Source organism: Aethalodelphis obliquidens, unplaced genomic scaffold (assembly GCF_003676395.1).
Source record: "Aethalodelphis obliquidens isolate GAN/ISIS:26980383/991018 unplaced genomic scaffold, ASM367639v1 scaffold53, whole genome shotgun sequence".
NCBI lineage: Eukaryota > Metazoa > Chordata > Mammalia > Artiodactyla > Delphinidae > Aethalodelphis > Aethalodelphis obliquidens.
This window is the reverse complement of record NW_020837997.1, coordinates 3,840,469-3,859,410: the sequence shown is the minus strand read 5'-3', so window position 1 is coordinate 3,859,410 and position 18,942 is coordinate 3,840,469. Positions and strand designations below refer to the sequence as shown.

The window sequence follows — 18,942 nt, the reverse complement described above, 5'->3', positions numbered from 1 at the left end:
AGAATGGGATGTCACTGACCATGAGAGGATGCTGTGAATGGTAAAGGGCACAGAAAGTGCATCTAGTCAACGGATGATGACCCCACCTCTCTTCCCCATCCTTGCAGAACGTAGTAATGTGCACACTCAGGGCAGCCCCCATCACCTTTTCTGCTATAATTTAGCTCTGAATTGATTCATCCGGCCACTTTCCCTGCAATCCGAGGTCTCTAGGGACAAGATCCCAGGCTGAGGGCTTCTCTTCCTCTCACTGTCTGACCCCATCAGGCCATTAACCACTGTCCTGCCTGAGTGTGAGCTCAGAGTCCTGCCAGGCATCCTTGCTTGTGCCCACTGTGGACAGCCTGCCTGCGGTCCTCCCAGAGTGGTCCTCAGGACCCCTTCAGGGGCTCTGCCAGGCTGTTGTAACATCAAGATGACATTTGCCTTTTTCACCAAGTCAGGAGAGCTGCACCAAACTGTGCCAAGACTCACAGTGTCATCACGCTGTAGGCAACGCCCTGCATGAAGTACAAGCTATTGATTTTATTAAAACTCAAGCATTTGAGAACATGTCTTTTTAATATTCTGTGACAAGATAAAGCACTCCTGTTGCATACAGAAGCAGAACAGATATGCAGGAAAAAAATCACACGTTTGAGCGTTCATGATGCTTGAAGGAAGGTCGGACAGACATGCTGTGGTTATTCAGACTTGAGTGTCTGGCACACACTTTCCCCAAAATGGTCAAAGCAAAGCCTGTTCACTTCAAGGAAAACAACCGATAATATGTCACTAATGATAATGTCTGAGCTTCCAACAAGCAAAATGTAGAATTTTGGAAAATTTGTGAGCCCAAGAGCTTCCCAACAGATCGGATAATTAACTAATCTGATTCCGCGATACTGTAAAATGAAATATATCAGTATTTGAAAGATCTCTGTAACTCAGTAAACTAATATTTTCTAATGTTCGATGGTATTACAAACTCAAACATGAGTAAAAGATCATTCAGGGAGAGAAAAAACAAATCTAGGCAGAAGAACCCAAAATAATTTGTGTAGACGCTCCACTCTCAAGGTGGAGCATGACTCCGCATCCCTTTCCTTAGGTGTGAGCTGACTTCCTTCCAAAGGGCACAGCACGGAAAGGGAGAAGGAAAGTAACTTTACAGTGAAGACACCTGACATACACCCAGGTGATCAAGGTGTGACAAGTCACACTGATGGCACGTGCCCTGGACACATGTGTGATGAGAAGGGCACTTCCCCTCTGAGGTCCTCCTCTCCAAAACCCAGTCCAACCATGAGAAAAACACCAGACAATTCCAACTGAGGGCCATTCTACAGAACACCTAACTCCAAACCGTCAAGGTCGTCAAAACCAAGAAAGTCTGAGAAACTGTCTCAGCCCAGAGAAGCCTAGAGACATAACGACAAAATGTCATGTGGGATCCTGGAACAGAAAAGGTATGTAAAAAAACAGGAAATCTGAATAGACAATATAGACTTTGGTTAATAGTAATTACTCGTGACAAATGTTCCACAGTAATCTGTTAACAATGAGGGAGACTGGGAAAGGGTGTGCAGGAACGATCTTTGCAAACTTTCTGTAAATCTAAAACAATCCTAAAATTTTTTTTTAAATTCTTCTGTTCAGGGACTTCCCTGGTGGCACAGTGGTTAAGAGTCTGCCTGCCAATGCAGGGGACACGGGGTTGAGCCCTGGTCCGGGAAGATCCCACAGCCACGGAGTAACTAAGCCCGCCACAACCACTGGGCCTGAACTCTAGAGCCCGCCAGCCAACTACTGAGCCTGTGAGCCACAACTACTGAAACCCGCACACCTAGAGCCCGTGCTCCACAACGAGAAGTCACCGCAGTGAGAAGCCCGCGCACTTCAACAAAGAGTAGCCCCCGCTCGCCGCAACTAGAGAAAGCCCGCGTGCAGCAATGAAGACCCAATGCAGCCAAAGATAAATTAATTAATTAAAATAAAGTTAAAATGATACTTAAAAAAAAATTGTTCTGTTCAAGGTGCAAGAGAGACTGACAGATTTTATTGTAACTGAGTACAAAAACTTCACTGATAATCGAGGTTTCAGAGTCTACAGTGCAACTAACCGTTAGGAATGGCCACTCTGTGTTTTGGTGTCGTATTAAAGGAAGAAACACACAATTATCCAAGACTAACCAAATACTCCTCCCTGCTCAAACTGCTTCTCTGTGTCAGGCTGGATTTTCTTCACATGCTTCATCCCTAAAAACTTATCACAAGAGACTGGATGAAGAAGCAGATATGAGAATCCAGCTGTCTACTTATTAAAGAGATCTGCAAAACAGTTATTTTTTTTATAAGCAATGTTCTTTATGCTAACATGTAATGGGTTTATTATCGTCATCTTTAAATAAATAAGTTATTTTCAGATTTTCTAACACAGTAAATGTCAACATATTTTCCACACGACCAAAGGTTCTCTGGGGTCCAGAGATGGAAAAGGGGCTGCACCAGTGCTTTCAGCAAAGGGTTTCCTGTCCCCATCACAGATGCCAGTCTGAGCAGAGGTTCCCAAGTGCAGTCCTCCTGACATACCGCAATCCACGTAGTTTTTTCATGCTGCCAAAGTTGAGTTTTGAAAAGCAAGACGTACTAAAAATTTAACAGGACTCACCACACATATACGCCGTAATTTCCCTATAAAACCTATTCAATTATAAGACAACAAAATTTGGTAACCCTGTTCCTGTGGCCTTAAAAAGCGGCAACTGTACAGGCCCCACAGTTACCCAGTTCACAGAGAACTTGCCACTGCCCAGGGCAGCTTGGACACCCTGCATATGCAGATGGGCAGGCCAAGCACAGACTTCCCATAGAGGCAGGTCAGGCACCCCAGGCCCCCAACGCCAGGAAACTATCCTGCATCTCACGCCCCACTCCCCCCTTATGCCGCACTGCAGGCAAAGGCATCTCCTCCCTCCTCCAGCATGTCTGCCTCTGTTCTCACATGCAGGCATCCAGCAAACTTCCAAGCTCCACCCACATCCAGAGCATCAACTCTCCCTGCTCCAGAGGGTGGTCCATGGGCTGCATTTCCCAGCCTCACATCCGGCTCTGCTCCCACCGCCATGGGTCTTCTCAGGCCCTGACTCCAGGCAAACACAATGGCTCCAGGGAGCTAGCTGGATGCCCGAGCACCCCTATTTCTGGGCCGTGAGCTCCCCAGGACATGCCACCCGGACTGCTCTTTCCCACAGTGCCCACAGATACCACACGTGCCTGGATTGGTTGTTCTCTTTAAAGCACTGTTGTGTTAAAGCTGCTTTTGAAAGCTATCAAGGGCCTGCTTTAAGGAACTCTGCATGTCACCAGATTTCAGTGCCCCCTAAGACCTGAAGCTTTTCAATGTGATTACATCACAACTATTTTTAAGATTTAAGCTCTAAAAATAAGCACTCTTATGGCTTGGGATCCAAGGAAGGGGACACACAGTAACGTCTGGTATGTCTCCCATCTCTCCACCCATCAGACGCTCCCCACCTCCTTCGCACTCCCCGCCTCCCCCGGGCGGGCCCATCCACAGAGCTGGATCAGCCACAGGGAACTCAGCTCCCCTCTCCCTCATTCTTGGACACCTGTGAGTCCCAAGTCTCCTTTCCATCAGTGCTGTGACAAACCTTACTGGACTATGCCTCACTTCAGAGGAGATGGTGGGCTCCAAGGGTGGGGTGAACTGTCCTGGGCTACACAGGGGTGTGAGTGAAATTGAGCCGTCAGACCCCACATTCTTTTTTTTAACCACCTGCTATCCCCCGCTCCCTTTCAGGCTCACAAATTACAATTCGAGTGCTCATCTTCTTGAGGAAAAAACCCAGAAATCTCTTGCAATCAGGCCAGCTCTCTTTTTCCTCCAGGGCACATTCTGCTAACTGAGAAAATACTCCTCTCCTGGTATAAATCCTGCTTGCCCCACCTGGGGTGACACACGGTATGTGTGGGAAGTGCTGGGTATTCACTCCTGCTTCTACCTGTTCTACAAACAGAGCTCCCTTCATCCTTCTTCTGCACCAGGTTAGGTGGCCATGAGGGACAGGATGGGATCCCTCAGGCCAGCACACTCGCCATCCCCACCCCCAGGGTTGGTTATGGTTCCGGTACACCTGCTCTCCTCATGTCAGAGAAACTGACTGTAAGATAAAAAGCAATGTATATAAAAGCAGAGCCTCCATGGCAGAGGGCTGGCCAGAGACCCTCCCTCGTGTACCACTATAGGTAGAATGTTTAAACCCACTACAGCAGTGAGGGCATTGCCTGTCAGCATGTGGCAAAGCACCAGCAGGAATACATGCCATAAGAGGATATCAGAAACTGCAATTGCAGAATTATACTGAATAATTTCAAAATAAGGAAATGATCTGCTTAATCTGCCAATCTGCTTAACTCACACATGTGTGAGGAGAAGAGTTCCTGACTGTTAAACAAACAAGTGCTTACAGCTACTATCCTGATGACTGTAGACGGTGGCTTGCTGGGTCCTGTCAGGGCAGCCACACAGTAATATCCCCAGAAGGCTGGCACTATCCAGTGAGAAACCATCCCCTCCAAGGCCAGAGGAGGGCGCCGTAAAGGCAACAGGGAAGTGGCAAAACTGTGGAGCTCCTTACCTGTCACCAGGCTGGCTCACAATATGCCCCATGTGAACTAGGTCACTCTAAGAGTTAGAAACAGGGCACCCAGAGTCTGTCACTCTGCCATCCAAAAATAATCTAATGATTTTCAGAAGTACAGGTGAACCCCTCAAAGTACAATTATTACAAACCTGGGATAAGATAACGGCCCAGAATAAAGACAGGTGGACAGAGGAGAACCGGGATGAGGAGCCCCAAGGGAAGGGGAGAGGCAGCGAATGAGGAGATGGAAAGAAGTCACAGAGGTTTGGAGAGGTGGCAGCTGAGGCAGGGGAATCCAGAACGAGGAACCGATTTCTGAAGGAACGTACCTCTCAGTTCAGCTCTTACGTGCTGAAATGCAAGCAGGCTATGGATTTCTAGTTGGAACTGATGGAGCTGCTCCCCAAGGCTGCTTGGCCCCTCCTGGAAGCCGCCCAGCCGCAGACAGAGAACTAGCAAGTGAAAGGCCAGCCCACAACAGGTGCTGGGGAGGGGCTGGGCTCCCCAAGAGCCTCCCACAGAGTGCCAAAGCCCCCCCACACACACACTGAGGGAAGTAATCGTCACACAGAAGGAACAGGCTCCTGGCTGCGTGACTTCCGAAGCTCTCACACTGTGGGGGGGGGGGGCTGTCAATCGCTGGCGACTGTAGGAGGAGCCAGGGTGAGGGCCACAATCACACTCACTCAGGCTGTGAGAGAACCAGAGCCCTTTCCAGAGCCATCACGCCCACAGCTGTGTAACATTCCCCTGAATCACTCAAGGACGCACATTCCAGCAGACAGCTGGCCGGTGGGTCAGGCACAGCTGCAGTGGAGCATGGTGGGGAGAACAGGGTAGGAGGGGGGCTCGCGTCTGCACATCGCCGTGGAGGACCCACACCCACACCCACACCCACGCGGGAAGCTGGCGCAGCAACCATCGCTGGCCTCACCCTCTGTCATGGAAGGGAGAGGGCTGATGGTCACACAAGCAGGCCAGGACCTGGACTCAGACCTCTCTGAAGACTCCATGGCTAAAACTGTAAAGCCTGACAACACCAAGTGAGGATTAAGTTAGCTGGACCTCCACGCCTGTGAGAGTAAAACCACCCAGACATTTTTGGGGAAAGGCATGGCAGTTTCTTTAAAACAGCTCAATACCCACCTACCCTGTGACCCCAGCAATTTGACCCCTAGGTATTTAGCAAGAGAAATGATGATCGATGTCCACGCGAAAGACTTCTACGGGAATGATCACAGCACCCCAAACTGGAGACTGCCCAGTATCGGTGGACAGGCGAGTGGACGACTATGCACATCCACGCGGGAGTCCCTCAGCAAAATGCTGATACACACAACAGAGATGAATCCTAATCACGTGGAGTGAGAGAAGCCAGACCCCACCAAGCACATACTCTATGATTCCATTTCTAGGAAGTTTGAGAAGAGGCAAGATTGGTGGAGAGTGGGAGAACACACCCAATCAGGGAGGGCAGGAAATGTATGTATGGCTCCAGGGCACTTTCTGGGGTGATAAGGTTCTGTACACAGGTGGATACATGTGTGAAAACCGCAGCAGGAGAGGCATACACGGCAGGCACCAACAGTACTTCCTGGCGGGGCAATGCAACCCCGGGTTTACTGTATCCTTCTTCTCCCAAAGGCCGCTTGTAAAGCATGTCCACCCAAACAAGGACTCTATAACGTACGGAGTCATCTTGGAAACGTTAAGTGATGCACATACCTTCTCCTGTGGACTCCATTTCTATACAGAACAGAACAAAACAAGGCCATCCACACAATCCAACATTACAGATGACAGGCGGAAGCACTATCATGTTACTTTCAGGTTCATTTTCACTTTGGAAGAGGACTCAGGCATTAACATGGGTGTGGATGACATGCCCCACACACCACACTCACCACTGTGGGTGGCCAAGCCCTGTCTTAAGAGCAAATGATCTGCCATTGAGAATCCTAACTTCTATACAGAGTGTCGCCCTCCACTACCAAAGTCCGAAAAGAAAGATGGGGCAGTGATTCTGTCATCAAGGATACCGGCTTCAACAAAGGTGCCCTGCTTTTGCAGCCTTGGTAAACAGAGGATGTACTTCTGGTGCATTTTACAGTCTGTTAAACCTTGCAAGAAGGCAGAAAGCCAGAAAAACTAAAGCCAAGAACAGCTCTAATGGCTCAGGTGCTACTGCCAGCTCCCAATAGGCCACAGGTCCCTCGGTAGGGATAAGAACACACATCAGAGTCCTTCCCACCCACACCATGGGGGAGACCATTGGTCCAAGTAAAGCCCTGTTCCACAGCAGAAGAGACACACGATGCAAAGCAGGGAAGGAAGAGGTGTCAGACAGCTGCCTGAAGACCACGCACACCAATGGAAGCCAGGGAGACACAGTCACCATGACACCTGCCCCACACATCCACACAAGACCCACATGGCTGGCTGTCGAGCAGCAGAAATGGGGCTCCAAGTCTGCCCCTGCCCTGCCCGTGAGACCCTGGGAGCCCAGCCTTGTTTCCTCCCAGGTAAAATGAGGAAATAGAGATGGACTGCTTAGGCATCCAGTGACTTCCATCCCTAGTGAGCCACACCCCTAAAGTCGAGGCTCCCCAACACCTCTGCATATTCTTTCAAGATCCAGTACCCTGAAAAACAGCTAAGTCAGATCCTGTCCCATCATTTCTGCCCCCAGGGACGAGCATGGTACCTGCCACAGACAATCCAGGAGAGTTGGCGCCTCAGAAAAAGGCACACAAAAAAACATTTTCAGTGAAGTATGGGGGTGGCTAATCATGAAGTTCCCACCCCACACAGGCCCAGGGCAACCAAGGGACCCAGCCCTAACCTTTCAGGTGCAGAACCTCTGGAGAACAGGCTCATGTTTTACTCAGTTAAATGTTCCTCTACCCAAGAGGGGAAAAACAAAGCTCTTTTCACCTGTGTGTGGCCTAGACTATTTTTGAAGATCAACAATTTGTGACAGAAGGAGAGTCTCCTCTATAGGAAAGTGCAGGAGTGGAATCTATTTATCTCAGAAACAAAACAGAGAACCCAAAACAGCTTCCTCTGCCTGTCCCAGCTCCAGACCTCATCCAGCAGTCCAGACTTGGGGTAGAGGGAGGGCAGCACATGCTCATGAGCTTTGGGTTGGCCTCACAAGACCAACAGGATCAACCTCCAGCTCTGCGGGGTTTTGTTTTTCCCTGAGCACACTGACGGATGCCAGAACGGAAACCAAACTATTTTAACCTCATTTATATTTTTTAACATCCATATTGAGGTATAATTTACATACCACAAAATTCATCCATTTTAAGAGTATAATTCAGTGATTTTTTAGTAAATTTAGAGTTGTGCAACCATCCCTACAATCCAATTTTAGAACACTTCCATCACCCCAAAACGTTCCCTTGTGCCTGTGAACAGTTAATCACTGCCCTCACCCACCCCCAACCCCTGCCTCAGACCACCATCTGAATGCTCTCTGTCTCTGTAAGTTTGCTTTTTTGGACACTCCCTGTAGATGAAATTATACAATACATAGTCTCTGGGTCTGGTGTCTCCCCCTCGGCATGGTGAGTCTGAGCTTCATCCACGTTGCAGCACAAATTGGTAACTCGCTTCTTTAAAACTGCTGATTAGTAATCCACTGCATGGATATAGCACATTTTGTTTATCCGTGGCCTTCTGGATTGTTTCCACCTTTCTGCCTATTGTGAATCATGCTGCTATGGACACCCATGTACCTGTCTTTGTGTGGGTACACACAGGTACCTTCCTTGGACAGACTCTTGGGTCATGTGGTAAGTTCATGTCTAACTTTCTAAGAAACTGACAAACCGTTTATGCCATTTTACATTCCCACCAGCAATGTATCAGGGTTCCAGTCTCTCCACGTCCTCGCCAACACTTGTTATCGTCCTTTCTTTTTTTTTTTTTTTTTAAAGAGCTTTTATTTATTTATTTGGCCGCGCTGTACAGCATGCGGGATCTTGGTTCCCTGACCAGGGATCAAACCCATGCCCTCTGCAGTGGAAGCGTGGAGTCTAAACCACTGGACCACCAGGGAAGTCCTTTGTCTGTCTTTTTTTATTACAGCTACCCCTGAGACTTGTTTTATGGCCTAGCATATGGTCCACTCTGGAAAATGTTTCATGTGCACATGAGATGTATTCTATAGATGCCCTTTAGCCAAACAGATCAACAGTGCTCTTCGACTCTTCTAGAATCTTGCCGATTTTCTGTTTAGTTGCTCTACCAATTATTGAGAGAGGAGTACTGAAATCTCTTTTTTCTTTTTTTTTTTTTGCGGTACGCGGGCCTCTCACTGTTGTGGCCTCTCCCGTTGTGGAGTACAGGCTCCGGACGTGCAGGCTCAGCGGCCATGGCTCACGGGCCCAGCCGCTCCGCGGCATGTGGGATCTTCCCGGACCGGGACACAAACCCGTGACCCCTGCGTCGGCAGGCGGACTCTCAACCACTGCGCCACCAGGGAAGCCCCTGAAATCTCTATAATTTATGAACTGTCTATTTCTCTTAGCAATCCTATCAGTTTATGCCTTAGATATTTTGGGATTCTGTTGTTAGGTACATATACATTTGTTACTGGTATATCTTCCCATGTACTGTTAAAAAATGTCCCTCTTTGGCTCTAGGAATATTTTTTTGTCTTAAAGTCAATTTTATCTGATATTAATACAGTCATTCTAGTTTTCTTATGGTTACTTATGGTATATCTTTCCTCATCCTTTTACCTAAGGATCGAATGGTTGTCTCTTATAGACAATACATAATTAGGGGGGCTTCCCTGGTGGCGCAATGATTGAGAGTCCACCTACCAATGCAGGAGACACGGGTTCGTGTCCCGGTCCGGGAAGATCCCACATGCCGCGGAGTGGCTGCGCCCGTGAGCCATGGCCGCTGAGCCTGCGCGTCCGGAGCCTGTGCTCCGCAACGGAAGAGACCACAACAGTGAGAGACCTGCGTACCGCAAAAAAGGAAAAAAAAAAAAAATATATATATATATATATATATATATAAAATTAGGCTGGATCTTGCCTTTTTTATCTGCTCTGACAATCTCTGCCTTTTGATTGGGGTGTTTAGACTACTCACATTAAATGCAATTATTGATCTGGTTGGATTTACATTTATCCTTTAGCTGTTTGTTTTCTACATGTCTTCCTTCTTTTTTGTTCTTCTGTTCCTCATTGACTGCTTTCTTTTGTGTTAAATGTTTAATGTACCACAATTCTTCTGTTGATTTTTTTAAACTATATTTTAAAGTTATTTTCTTAATAGTTGCTCTAGGGATTACAATAAGCATTTTATTAACAATACAGTCTGCTTCAGATTAACACTAACCTGATCCCGGTAAAATATAGAAACTTTACTCCAATACAGCTCCATTTCATTCCTCCTGTTTTGTACTGTTGTTGACCCGTATATCACGTGTCTATATATGTTATAAATACAACAGATTGTTGTATGCCTTTGGTCAACTGCCAAAGAGCTATGGTTGTTTTTGTCAATTCTATCCAGTGTTATGGTTAATGCTTCATATGATGTTATGTCTTTTAACTAAGAAGAAATGAGAAAAAAAGGTCTTTTCTATTAGCCCACATATTTACCATTTCCAGTGCTCTTTATTTCTTCCTGTGAATGTACGTTACCAACATGTCACTTCCTTTCAGCCTGAAGAACCAGCAGGTCTGCCAGCAACAAATCCTCTCAGTCTTTGTTTATCTGAAAATCTCTTTTTGCTTTCGTTTCTGAAGGAGAGTTCTGATGCACTGAGAATTCTGGGTTGACAATTTTCTTCTTTGAGTACTTTGAATGCCATTCAGTTCCCTTTTGGTTTCCATTTGAATGTCTCAGGTGAGAAGTCAGCTGTTAATTATATTAATGCTTCCCCTGTATGTGATGAGTTGTTTTTCTCTTGCTACTTTCAAGATTTTCCCTTTTTCTCTGGCTTGTAACAGTTTGACTCTGATGTGTCTAGGTATAGATCTCTTTGTATTTATGCTACTTGAGGTTTGTTAAGCTTCTTGGATAAGCTTCTGCTCAAATACATGTTTGGCCATTCTTTCTTCAAATTGTTTTTCTGTCTTGACCTCAAACATGTCTGCAACCTTGGGCTAATACAGCCACTGTCCCTCCCCACTTACCCATCTCCAAAACTGTCACTTTAACCAACAAGGCCATGGGCAGGGCTGCTGCCCACCACTCTAAATTGAGTGAGCCCCTTCTCACCCCTGCAGAGAAGCTGTTGGTCCTTACAGCCTGCACTGGCTAGGCAGAACTTCCCTACCAAGAGAGCTGGGGAGAGGGCATGAGAGGAGCCCCAGGTCAAGTGCCACATATTCTCACCATTTTTACCCAGAGTTCAGCAGTTTCTTAAGCACAAACACTTCGCAGATTGTTGTGTGCTTCTGGTCAATTTCCAGAGTGTTGAAATGGGGGATTTTGGGGGGTCAATTCTGTGCTGCTTCATAGTTGTTTTTTTGGGGAAAGGATTTGACAATTTCTCCTCATTCAATCACTGCTGGAAGCTGCCCTCCAGCCCTGATTTATTTTGAAAATAAAACACACACACATTGGGAGACTAAGTCAGAAAAAATGCCAAAGAGAGATGAAGAGGGGAACTGCAGAGAAGGAGAGAACTGATCCTACCATTTTATCGATATCCGCATGCTCTAAATCTCCCCAATGTCGTTTAAAAAAAAAAAAGAAAAGAAAAGTTGTATCTTGGTGATTTTAATTCACCAGCACTTCCTGAAAGAAAAAGGAAATTCTCTCTGCTAGAAGCCACCAGAAACCCCCCTCTAGCCTTCAATATGCCTAAACTGGGTCATAAGAATAGCACAGCATGAAAGAAAGAAGCAGTTTTTAAAAAGGGCCAAACAAATTCTAGAAAAATACTATACAGCAATGAAAAGAGTAACTATTCCTACATTCAACAACATAAGTAAATTTCACAAACATTATGTTGAATGAAAGCAAGCAAAGGGTACAGACTACATAATTCCAATTACTTAAAGTTCAAAAACAGGAAAAACTAACCTGTGCTGTTTGAAGTCAAGAAAGTGGTTACTCGGAGGGTAGTGACAAGTGGGCATGAGGGCGCTAGTAACGTTCTATTTCTTGATTTGAGCTACAAGGATGTGCTCAGTTTGTGAAATGTACCAAGTGGCACATGTGTACTTTTCATTATGTATGCTATAACTCAATTAAATAAAATTCTCTATATGGAGGTTCCCAAGGGATGAGCCAGACACTCTCAATGAGGATCCAAAGACTGCCTGCTTCTAACACAGAAACCATGGCCACTCACTCCAAAAAAGATTACAGTTTTAGAATGGCTCTGGGCTGGACTTGATCCTATTATTCTGTCAAAATTCACAACTATACTTCAACAAACTAGACAGAACACTCTATGTGAGCACTCAAGGAGACACTAGCTCTATATGTGACGTCGTATTTTAAGTGAAGCTTGAAGACTGAAGGGTAGTTGTTACCAGCACTTATTTCCCTCACCACATGCCATGCACCAGGGTCAATTCTGGGCACGCATCTGTCACCCAGAGATGCAGAGCACAGATTATCATCCATTTTACAAATGAAGTAGCACGGGCCAGTATCATCTGCCCAAGGTCAGTCAGAGAGTGTGATCTGAGCCCCACTCTGCCAAAGCCGGGCTCCTTCCACAATCTCACACTGCTTCAAGAATGCCCTGGGGTCTCCCTAGTCCCACAGGAGGACCCCTGCTCTGTGTGCCTGGGTTAGTCTCTGTCTCTTGCTCTCTTACATTCTCTTATGCTCCTTCAACACTTAACCTCTCCCTCACAATTCACTGGCCTGCCCTACAGGGGAGCATGGTGATTACAGGAAAAAATGTAGACCAGGAGCCCAGGAACACAAGAGGGACCCAGTAAATCTCTGCAAGTGTGGGCTCCTCCTTCTCTTCACCCACCTGTGACATTCTGAAAGGAAAGGGAAGGGAAAGCAGACCCAAACTTAAAATTTTATTTCTAGAACTTTAAAAGAGGCCTCTGGTTTTAGAACAGGGACTGCAGAAAGCAGAGCCAGATAAAAAAGGCCTTTCTGGGTAGCAAGAACACAAAGCACACCACCCCAGACTAATACGCTTCCCCAGTAGGAGGGGGTTAGATTTTCCCATTTATCTCAAGGCGTAAGAATTTTTAAAGCTGAGAAATACTGAGTCAGACAATCTCTGAAGTCCTTAGGACGCCAACAATGTGGGGCCCAAATGAATTTAATGCAAAGACTGCAGGTTGGGGTCCCTCTGCGGGGTCAGTCAACACAAGGAGGCAAAGAGCACCAGGTTCTCCAGATCTGCACTTACTGCCCCTCACCCCACCCGGGGCAAACAGACATGGAAGGGAGTCTGCAGAGGAGGCACTGAGGGAGACAAGGGATGAACCACAGAGGGGCCACACACAGAGGGGCCGCGGGGCTTCTCAGGAGGCCATGGCCACCGGCTGCTGGCTCATGGGACATCAGGGTGTGAAGGGAGGGGTAAAGCAGGAGCTGGAGCTAGGCCTGCAATTCTCTTTACAGGGAGAAAAGAGGGTTTCTTAGTGAAGACATGGGGTGGTACACTGAGTCTTATTTCTTTCAAGCTTTTTCCTTAAAAGCTGAGGATTGGGAAAGTTACTCTTGAAGCAATCAGTATCGATGAAGGAGAAACCGAAAGAGCACATCACAGGAGTCCCGAACACAGGGGCCCCTCCTCCCTGATGCACGGCCTAGGAGGAGTGGTGACGCACGTGAGAGGGCTGTGCTCCCGACTCTGCCCCTGGCCAAGTGACCCAAGCAGGGTGTAGCATCATCCCTGGCCTCCCATGCCCCAGATCTGAAAAGCAGGGAAGCTGGACCAAATGAAAAAGTTTTCCTATAAACCAGAAGCACAGAGCTAGACAGCAGGTACAAGTTTAGTGAAGGCCTGCTGTCAAGCAGGGGAGCCAACAGAGGCTACCACTCCCCCATCCTGTGAGACCCACACCCCATGCTACAGATGTCTGGGCCCCAGGGCCCCAAGAGGGAGGTCCCTTGGCCAGCACGGTGGGGGAGGTGCCAGGGCTGGAGCCCACAGCCATCTCCATGATAAGCCACCGAAAGCTGCTTCCTGTAGGCCTGACGGCGGCTTCACCCCCACAGGCCTCCTCACGCCCAGGCCTGTCCCTGGTTCCTGGACCCTCCTGCTCACCTGTGTGTGGTTCGCATGTCCACGGGCCCATCGCCCACCTGCCCTTCGCCTCTGCCCATGGCCATCGCCTCTGCGCCTCTCAGCAACCCTTGGGCTGGGCCTGCTCCCGGCTCAGGCGTCACTCTCATGTCTCCGTCAGCGTTTAACTCTGAAGCCAACACTCCTCTCTCCATTTTTATTTTCTTGCTCTCCACATCGTCCTCTGCTGGGTCCCGGTCAAGCGCTCGTTTCTGACTCCGTGTTCGGCATGCTTCTTCAGTCATTCTGAACTTTAGGGGATGGAGAAAACATGACATTTAAACTTGGCACAACGAAGTGGCTGTCTTCTCAGACTTTTCACAATGTCAGCATGGAGTGTTTTCCTCACCATGTGACAATGGCAGAAGTAGGTACAACAAATGAAGGGCCCACAAAGCGTGCCCAGGACATTTCTTCACTGCCTTGGGGAAGGCGAGGGCAGGAGCAACAGAGCATCTGGGAAGCCAAGCTATGCATTGCCCCATCCAGGGCCAGAAACCTGCAGGGGCCTGGGCAGGAACAACGGACGGTGGCTGCTTATCAGAAAGAAGGGGGAAATCTCTGCACTCCAGACTCAAGAGCAAATAGAGGAAACTGTTCTAGATCTGAATTCCCTGCCTATGGGATCCTGAGCACCTACATGGGATTGGAGGTATCTGGAATCCAAGAAGGAGGGACCATGCTGTCTCAGGAGCAGGGTCACAGCCCAACTCCAGCCCTGCACTGCACTGATGAGGGTTGACCCTTCTACTCCTGCTTCAGTGAGGGGCAGCCTTCTCACTCCCTGCTCACCTCAGGAGGGTGAGGAGTGGGGGGTCACATTTAACCCTTTGACTGCCGATGAGGCGAACTTTGAGTGGGGTGAGGCCTGGCCCATCACCATGCCGGCACCCTGTACCTGCAGCATACACATATCTTGATTGAAAGAAGAAAGAAAAGAAGAAAAAAAACAGCTGAGTCAGTTTTTGATCCCATGACATCACTGGGCTCCACATGACCCTTCCCAGGATTCAGTCTGAGAGACAAAGCACTTTCCAGAAAACCAGTCTGAACCGGTTCCAGACAACAAGCTGAAGTGTTGTTAACCCTCACAGAGACAGGAGGGAAGACGGCAGTGATGTCTGTTTACAGGGAGACTGCTGGCATTCCACAACCGAGTCTGGGACACGAGTACTCGCTCTTAAAGGGGCCGCTCAGAGCCCAGCCTTGATGTCCCAGCGGGGCAGGACATGGGAAACCAGACTTCAACAGTCAGGGTCTAAAAAGCCATTCAAGAGTTCATCACAGGACAAAAAAAGAATTTAGCTGCCAGGCTCCTGAAGTACCAGTTCTCCACAGGACAGTCAATGCCCACATCTACCAACATGGGGGCCTGGGGAGGAGCACACTGTATGAGCCCCTCAAAGAATCCCAATTCACACCTGCAGTGCGCCTACAATGAAGACCTCCTGGCTCTGTGTCCAAGCAGGCAGGACACCCAGCACCTCAGTTTCCTCACCAGCAAACACCCTGGGAGGCCTGTCCTGGGTATGGCCAAGCAGAACCAGTCCCAAAGCAGCCCACCTTCTGGAGACTTGGTGTGGGTGGGGAGAGCACAGGGCATTGAAGGGGCCCCATCACTGTATTTGGGACACACTCCTGAGCTGACTCATTTGCAAGCTCCTTAAAGGAGCTGATTTCACAAATGAGCAACACTGCAGGGCCCTGCCTTGGACTCAAACTGAAAGGAAGGAAAGTGACAGCTGCTTCAGGCTCCTGGCACAGGAGGCCGAGCGTCCGTCTGACACGTGTTAGGCCAGCGTGCCCCGGCCTGGACCCTCAGACATCTGCTCCCACGGGCAGTCCAAAAGGGTTGAATCAAGCAGGTTTCCCCGTGGCCATGTCACCCCCGCCCCTGGGGTGCTCCCCATTCCAGGCAGGGCTTGAGAAGTCTGAAGCTCAAGGGCACAGCCTATCAACTTGGCCTCCATCTGCCTCCAACCCCTCCTGGCATCCCAGCCTGCACCTGCTGCTCACCCTGTGCCACCTCAGCCCTCAGCCACACTCCGTCCCTCTGCTCTCACCCAGATCTCCCCATCCCCTCCTTCACCTGTAGAGGTCATCTCCTCACCACCCCAGAGGGAAGCAAGGGATGCTCCCATGTCCCTCTCAGCCTAAAGTTCTAGTTTCTGTCCTTCTCCAACATGCTTTCACCACAAATGCTGTCAGCCTGCTCACTGAGTCTGTCTGTCCTGTCTCCCCATGAGCTGCAGACAAGTCACTGCCCTGAATTGAATGTCAGTCACCCTCCCCTCCTCTCCCTCACTGTGGGAGGGTTGGGTCACTTTCCTTTGGGGCACTGCCTAAACAACAGGAGCTGCTCGAACGTATGGGGAATTGCATGAGAGGAATGATTTCAGCAGCCACGTTGGATGGTGGGTACCTGTGCTCCCAGGATCAGAGAGGAGCCTATTGGGGGTAAAAGATGAAGGGAGTCCAGGACCTCAGGCACGGAGGGCCCCCACTGGAGTCAAAGGAAATTCTGTCCCTAAGGGAGAAGCTCCCAGGCTGGCCTGGTGCCCACTGGGGGAGGGGAGGTCCGAAGTGAACAGGGAGAATGCACCCCTCAATCCTGAACTCAGAACCGCCCCCAATACTTCCCCACTTCGCCTCTGCTCCAGCCCAGCCTGCAGGGCCCCCATCCCCAGCACAGCCTCCGGCCTTGTAAACCCCAGGCTCCAATCCATGAAGCTCATCTGAACCCCAGACCCTGCATGAAGTCCCTCCTTCCTCCCAACTGCCCACATGGACTGGGGTGGGAGGAGAGGCTGACGAGGAGGTCGCTGTGCATCAGGTCACCAGACCAGCAAGGTGGTGCCCCAGTGACCTCACTTCATTGTCACTGGTGAAGGACAAGCGGTCACAAGGGGCCAGAGTAGAGCCTCACACCCATGGGGCTGCTCCCACCAGCCCCAGAGACCATGCTAGGCCACAGTTCTGGTCGGGGTCCCTAGCAGAGGACCTGGGAGATCATCTGCTTGTGTTCTGTGTGCACTGTCAGGGCAGCTCACTCAGAAGCTGAGGGGCTGGAACTCTGCCAACCCCAGGCACGCCCTGTGCCTCTGGCAGGCTGCTGAGTGGGGGAGGGGTGCAGCAGCCTTGCCCCCCTCCCCCACCACATAAAGGGTGAGCACAGCTGGAGGGGGTGGGGCCAGCCATGGGGGATGGAGCCTCAGGCTCTGACCTCCCCCTCCTTGGGTGGAGCCTCCTCCACTGGGAAGGCGGTTGCCTTAGTGCCCACATGGGGCCCGCCACTGGCCAATCCCGGACACCGACACCACCAGGCAATTGCTCCTGGGGAGGGCAGGTGTTAGTAAGGAGTGGCCTCTCCCTCCTCTCAGCAGGAAGGACCAGTGCCCCAACCTAGCAAATCAGGGCTGGCAGCCACCGCCCTGCAGGCACAGAGGCAGGGACAGCAAAAAAAAAAAAAGTTGTCAGGAAGAAACCAGCCTTGAGGAATGAAGTGCGACCTAGGAATGAAGCATGACCCACAATTTCTGCAAAATGCAGTGAGGAGGTGCATTAGAATACTTTCTAAAGAGCAGGTGAAGAGGTTGGATTACTGCAACTGACAAATTAGGATCTGCTTCAAAACTCCTGGTGAGTGAGGGAGGGATAGCAGCCACTATGGCATAAGTTCCACCACAGGCCCGGGGAGAACTGCTGGCCCACAGAGAGCAGCCCCCTCTAATCAAGGCAGGATCCAGTGCCGGCTGCTGTCTGCAGGGACAGATCCCAACAGCAGCAAGCCCACCGTAAAGATGCAGCCACCAGGGCTGCAAGGCTGCCTGAGACACAGGCTGCTACATGGGGAGCTGGGCTGGAACCCAGGTGGCCTCAGCCCCTCCTCACTCTCTCCAAACATAACCTGGCTGCACAGGCAGGATGCAACCCAAGTCTTCCTCAGGCCAAAGAAGGGCAGGCTCCAGCCATACTAGAGGCTTCACAAGCACACAGCACAGACCAATCCCAGGATGAATGGGCTACCAAGTCCCAGGCGGAATGCTGACACATGGCTTTGGGTTGGATGTGAATTTCAATTGCTTCTACCAAAAGATGCTTTCTTTTATTAAAATGTCACCTTCCAACTGGTCTGAGGACCTCAGGTGGAAAATCTGTTTCTAAGACAACTCCAAAAGGGTGAATTGTGCTGTGGCAGGAACCAGTATTGTTTTTTTGGCTGTGCTTGGGTCTTCGTTGCTGCACACGGGCTTTCTCTAGTTGCAGCGAGCGGGGGCTACTCTTCGTTGTGGTACGCGGGATTCTTATTGTAGTGGCTTCTCTTGTTGCAGAGCACGGGCTCTAGGAGTGCAGGCTTCAGTAGTTGCAGCATGTGGGCTCAGTAGTTGCGGCACATGGGCCGTAGAGTGCATGGGTTTCAGTAGTTGCAGCGTGTGCGCTCAGTAGTTGTGGCGCACAGGCTGTAGGGAATGTGGGCTTCAGTAGTTGTGGCACACGGGCTTAGATGATCCACAGCATGTGGGATCTTCCCAGACGAGGGATTGAAGCCGTGTTCCCTGCATTGGCAGGCGGATTCTTAACTACTTCACCTGGGAAGTCCCAGGAACCAATATTTTTAAACAGAACTCAGAAGACTAACACTGACTCTGCACAGGGGGTGGGGGTGGGGTTGGTTGAGAGGAGGGATTAGATAGGCATAAGTCATACAGCCATAACCCTGAGGTTATCATTAATACTCTGTACTAGGAAATGTTATTTATACCACACTGCTACAAAATAACAGCAGGAACACTACTAGTAATACTCCTGTTTCAGGCATGAGGAAAATGAGGCTTAGGAACATGTGTTTGGGAGAAGTGAGAGAGCTGATGCTCTGAAAAGGAGACGATGTGGGGTGCTTTTTCCAGAGCCCAAAGAAGGGAGTGAGCTCGATGAGGTGGCAAAAGGAGGGTGCTGAGTGTAGACTGACCTCAGGTGGAGCACAGAGGGCAGCGGGTGTGTTGGATGGAGGGGGGGGGAGTGGGATCCAATTTGTTCTAAAGGATTTGGGGA

At 49.5% G+C, this 18,942-nt stretch overlaps 1 protein-coding gene across 9 annotated transcripts in view; it reads right to left on the bottom strand.

Annotated features, from left to right (window-relative positions):
• GATAD2A (GATA zinc finger domain containing 2A) overlaps positions 1-18,942 on the bottom strand; it is a 100,993-nt gene that overhangs the window by 26,013 nt on the left and 56,038 nt on the right. For 8 of the 9 annotated variants that reach the window (XM_027084822.1, XM_027084829.1, XM_027084823.1 and 5 more), the window contains exon 3: positions 13,873-14,141. In XM_027084822.1, the coding sequence (XP_026940623.1) occupies positions 13,873-14,141 (269 nt within the window). Of the gene's footprint in view, positions 1-13,872; positions 14,142-14,682; positions 14,806-18,942 lie in introns of all 9 variants that reach the window. The other variant, XM_027084826.1, reaches the window with a different exon arrangement.